The sequence below is a fragment of the Austrofundulus limnaeus genome, unplaced genomic scaffold (assembly GCF_001266775.1).
Source record: "Austrofundulus limnaeus strain Quisiro unplaced genomic scaffold, Austrofundulus_limnaeus-1.0 Scaffold130, whole genome shotgun sequence".
In the NCBI taxonomy this organism is placed as follows: domain Eukaryota; kingdom Metazoa; phylum Chordata; class Actinopteri; order Cyprinodontiformes; family Rivulidae; genus Austrofundulus; species Austrofundulus limnaeus.
Window position 1 is genome coordinate 1,015,108 of NW_013952532.1, and position 5,549 is coordinate 1,020,656.

A 5,549-nucleotide genomic window follows, 5' to 3' on the forward strand; every position below is an offset into this window, starting at 1 on the left:
AATAAATAAATAAATAAATAAATAAATAAATAAATAAATAAATAAATAAATAAATACATTCATACATTCTGTTGTAATAAACACTTTAATAAATACAAAAATATTTGATAATGGACTTTGACAAAAACTGGATTAAATGTGATTGTGATCCTGTGAACACTTGTAATAAAAGTGTTTGGGGTGGGGATTTTATATATGCGCGCTCTTGATTGCACTTAAATGCGGTGGCCCAGAACGTGCTCTTTAATTGGTGTTTACATTCTATATTTGACCTACATTTCAGGGTCTTGTTATTTTAAAACTGTACACGGATCTAGATGCGAGAATAACCTTGTATTTGGATTGCGCTCAAAGCGAGCTTGTTTAAACATAACTGTAGCGCCCCAGTGAAGAGGCTGTCCTTGTTATGCAGGAACTCCGCTCACTCGCGCTGTTGTTGTAAACAAATTCAACGCCTACTGGATGGAAATAGCGGAGGAGTACAGTCGGCGGTGCTTCGACTCTATATAAGCAGGGGTTACCGCTTCCGCTCGTTCTTCCTCCTCAGTCAGTGTCGAGTGTGTTGTTGTTTATATCGAACGCTAGAAGCTTTCCAGGGCTAAAATGGCAGAATAAAGGCGTGCGGCAGCAACCTGTGCATCGGCAACAACTTGGCAGTGCAGCGGCTAAGTGCACTGGCTATTTCAGGCAAAATGGCGTAAGTATTTATTTTTATTTTGTTTAGATCTGTTCTTAATGTGGTCACCTATTGTTTWAAACTGGATAAATACTACTATGAATTTTGTATAACTGGAACACTGTAGAGTTAAACGTATTTTATTTTTTAATTTTTTTTATTTCCTGGTTTGATGTTGTAGTGTCATATTACAGACCGTCAGCTCTGGGGATGTCCCAGCAGTCAAACGCTTATGTTGCTGTTCTCGAGTTGGGCTACCAAAAACATTTCTGAATCAGAGTTTGAAGTACTTCTTTCACTGCGTTTATAGGTCGTGAGCTGATGTTTGAATACATTATACTGTCAACGTGGCGCAGCCAAAATGGCGCGCGCGCTCTAGATTTTCTTTCTACCCCGCCTCGTGCAGATGGCTCGGTGTTGTGAAAATGGCGACCACCCACTTTACTTTTCCACGGTGACGCTCAACGGGGGGGGCGGAGTTACAACCCAGAGTATGACCAAATTAGGAAATGTTATCCTCCGGTGGAGGGTGGGGCGGTACCTTCCCATAAACTTACGCTTTAGTAGAGATTAGCTAGAATTAGCCTCCCCACGCCCACAACATGACCCTGAACACCTTTAGTACGCTGAAAGTTAGCATTTTATTGGTACTGATCTTGAAAAACCGGAATTGCTTGTTGTAAGCTGGTCAAACCAGTCGTGTACAATCCAAGAATAGACATACTTTTAAATTAAATTTGCATATAGCGCTCTCCATAATAAAGCATCAATTATGAATGCTCAATTAACAGACATTTGTTCACTTGGTCACCATAACATGGTATGTGTTTTGCAGGTCTCTCTCGGCACCCACCCTCAGCTTTGCTGCCGTCGACAGCAGTACCAGACCCCTCGACTTGCTTTTAGCAGACTCTCCTTTGTTTTCATTCACCTTGTTGAGCCTACCGCTGACTGTGAGCAGCCATGACGCACTCCCAGCTGGCATTGGAAGACTTGGAGGCCCTGTACTTAGGTTGGTGTCTCATTGACACACGTTCCCAATGCAACACAATTAATTAGAAACATAAACTAGAATCTAAATGGTATGTCTAACGTGGCCATCCATGTTCACAGGGTCCCCGTTTCTGATGGCTGACCCCATGGGGCCCCTTCTGGACCAAGATGAAGCTCTTTCTCCCTCCTTCTCTTTAGAGGTGAAGGCGCCAGCTTCRCCCTCTCTCTCCGTTTCTTCTTATGCATCTTCCTCTTCTCCTTATCAGACGATGCCATTATCCCCACTCGCCTCTTCCTCTCCGTCCCCCTCTCCTCCCCCCACCAAGTCCTCTTCATTCCTGGAGACCAAGGCTGAAACAGACCTGTTGTCAATGTCTTTGCTGGCTGACAGCGACCTGCTCAGCGCCCACATTGAAGCAGATATTGGCAAAGGTGAGAAATCATTAATTCTAAAAAAAAAACAAAAAAAAACGTCTTTTAGATATTGAGGCTCAAGAACACACTACAACGAATGAAGTAGTAAGTCGTCATAAAGTACGACAGAGTATTAGGGCCACGCAGTGATTTTTTTTTTTTATCATGGGAATAAAGTGGTAATATTACGGGAATAAAGTGGTAATATTACGGGAATAAAGTCGTAATCATTACGTGTCCGTTTCCCATTCCTCATTTCCTCATTTTCCCCACCTGCTGTGTACAGCCATGTGTGTATGTTTATAAAGTAGTCCATGATGACTCACGTTACTGTTAAATTAATATGCTTTCATCCAAATTAGCTACGTGACGACTAAATCCGTCAATACATTATTACAATACGGCTTCAGTTTATAGTTTTTTTGCACAATTTCCAAGTCCTGCTACTGATAATTTGATGCTAATGTGCTAAAAGATTTATTTATAGCAATACTAAAGAACAACTTGACAAGTTGCTCAACATTTGCCATTTTAATGTAGTGGTAACTGCATGCTTTTTCGTGTAAAGGCTACAGTGTTCTGACATTTTTCTCGTAATATTATGACTTTATTCTCGTAATTTAAAAAGAATTGTTAAAACACCTCGTGTGGCCCTAATATTCGGTCGTAATAAAGCACTGTGTAGTTGTTTTTCTTGTATTTACTTTGTTTATGGTCAACCTGTTTTGTTGGCAGATGCTTTCGAGGACTTGGATTGGATGTCAGAAAAAATGGACCTGAGTGAATTCGACCTGGAGTCTTTCATTAGCTCATCTGATGCGTCTCTCAGCTCCCCGAAAGATTTCCTGGCCTCCCTCGACCCCCACATGGATCTGGATCTCGACTCCTTCGACACAACTGTCCCCGCCCAGCACAGCAGCCCAGACGGTGGTCTCATGTTACCTAATGTCCCCTCTCTCCCCTCAGAAACCCCTGTTTCACCTGAGGTCAAGACGGCAGAGGTGGCTCCTGTTCAGGAGGTTGTGAAGTCTGAGCCTCCCTCTCCCAGCCCCTCTCCATCTCCYGCGTCCCCAGCCTACACATTGGAGCTTGGGAGTGAAGTCGATGTTTTAGACGTTGAGAAAATGGCTACATCTATCACCACTACTATCATCCAAGATCCCAGTGAAATCATCCAAACCACCAGTCCTATTGTGCTCTCGATCCCCACTGCTGGTCACTTTGTAGTGGTTCTTGCCAACAAAGAGGAGCCCTCCCTCGCACCTCTCCCTGATCAGAACACCTTTTCATCAAGCGAAAGTGATTGTGACTCTGGCATCGAGTCGGGCGCTGGCTCCCCCACATGTCACTCAACGCCCCCTAATTCCCCTACGCCTGGTTCATCCCGAACCAAACCCTACTGTAAGCCACAGCCCGCAGCCTCTCCTTCCCCCAAGGCCTCCAAGGTTAAGTCTGTGTCTGGCGCTCCCAGGGTGGTTGAGAAGAAGTTGAAGAAGATGGAGCAGAACAAGACGGCCGCCACTCGCTACCGGCAGAAGAAGCGGGTCGAGCAGGAGTCGCTGAACTCGGAGTGCGAAGAGCTGGAGAAGAAAAACAACGAGTTGAAAGAGAAAGCGGAGTCCATCAGCCGAGAGATCCAGTATCTCAAGGACCTGATGGAGGAGGTCCGCAAGCACCGGCGAGGAAAGACCCCCACAGTTGCTTAAAAGGCCAAATGTTCACGTGGCACAACCTTTTGCTTCAGAGTGATGTGATGTGGTTCTTCCTGCTTCAGTTTGCAAAGTCAACCATTTTCTAGTAAGAGATTAAAGGCTGGTGTGTGAGATTAGAAGAGGGCCGAAAAGCTTATAGAAGTTGAGATTAGTTGAACGCAGGGGGCTGGGAGTTAGTCAGGTGAAGCATTTGTACATGCTTGTCTCTCAGTCCCTTGTTGATCCCTTTGTGTACTTCCAACTTAATCAGCACACCTGCGTCAATCAGCAGGGTGTGTTTTTGTAGATTAGGCATGCAAAACCGGAGTCGGTAGTTGATGGTATTGTTTGTTTGAACTAAAACCCAGCCTCACTTCCCAAAACAGTGAAACTAGTGACAACAAAGTATGAAATACCTTTTTTTTTTTTTTTGCCTTAATTTTTATCTTAGTTTGAGCTTCCTCTTTAACAGCTTGAAGTCCAGAAAGGGGCCAGATCGTAATAAATGGTTCTTCTACTGTCAACATAAATTCTGTTTGTAAATACTTTCCTTTTCATTTGCTTGCTGATTGTGGCTTTTATTTAATGCTAGATGAATTATGACTGTCCTGTAGTTCTGTCTTTTAGTGCAGGTGTTTGGCTTGTAAAATGCTTTGCTTTTTATTTTCTAATAAATATATCTATACTCAAATCGACATGTTTTCTTCAGTATTATGATCAACAAATGACATGCAGGTTTTAATAACAAAAACATGACACATTTGATCAGATTAAAAGGCAGATTTAACAAGGATGTCGGTAAATTTGAAGTATTGGTGCGTAAAACTGACAAAAAAAAACTGCACATCAAGTTGGATCTTGTCCACTTGGTATTAAAATAAGTCGAACATGTAATGATTCTCATATTTAACCACAGTATAAATGTCTAAACTGTGCCAAAAATAGTTTAAAAACATGCAACACTGAATAGAATGAGACTACTGTAGAGTGGGCTCAGTTTCATTTTCCTATCAAGTTGACAAAACAGGTCTGAAGGTAAACCTTTCTCCACACAAGTGAATTAATCCTAACCTTTCACTCTAAAACATGTTGAATCTTAAACCAGAGTATTAATAAGCTGAGCTCCATATAACACCTAAAGATCCTGTCTGATTAATTAGAGTAAATAAAATAAATGAGGCTCTGTCACAAGAACTAAAGGAAATTTAAAGATTATATAAATTAATGAGAGTTCTGGCTAGAATTTAACCGAGTTACTGCTTATTTTGAAGTTTGTAGTGTGTGTTGTGACAAAATAATAAATTATTTAGAATGAGTAAAGGAGTTTGAAAAAGCCGTCCCATTTCTAAGACCTAACATGTTTAATGTGATAAACCCCTAAGTTTCCAAGACCTGTGGCGAGGTCACATGATGTCTCTTGGGTGCAAAAGGTTCACCTCTCTGTCAGCAAACAAGAAAGAGGAAGACAAGTAACAGAAGAGAAACGGACCTGTCATAAGACAGTTTCTGTAAATGTGAAACCAGACTTGTCTCTCACTTGGTTCACAAGTGTTGGCTCAAAAAGAGTGGGGCATGGAGCAAGTTTTCTTCTTTCTCTTTATTTTTCATTGAGAGAGTACCTCCTGTTGAAAAGTAGGAACATTTATAAAAAATGTCTGTAGAATTTGTCAGCGATGAAGACTTTTGCCAAACAGCTGTGTCAATTCAGTGGCAGTAACCCCCTTTAAGCACACACACTTCTGTCTGGAAGAGTTCTAGCAAGGCCTTGCCAAAGC

The 5,549-nt window shown here is 42.0% G+C and overlaps 1 protein-coding gene across 1 annotated transcript; it reads left to right on the forward strand.

The window, feature by feature from the left end:
- The first annotated feature begins 535 nt into the window (after window positions 1-535).
- Window positions 536-4,465, forward strand: atf4a (activating transcription factor 4a). The gene is made up of 4 exons (XM_014015523.1): window positions 536-697; window positions 1,512-1,688; window positions 1,790-2,101; window positions 2,819-4,465. The coding sequence occupies exons 2-4, from the start codon at window positions 1,640-1,642 to the stop codon at window positions 3,787-3,789; spliced, it is 1,332 nt and encodes a 443-aa protein (XP_013870977.1). The 5' UTR covers window positions 536-697; window positions 1,512-1,639; the 3' UTR covers window positions 3,790-4,465.
- Window positions 4,466-5,549: the final 1,084 nt, after the last annotated feature.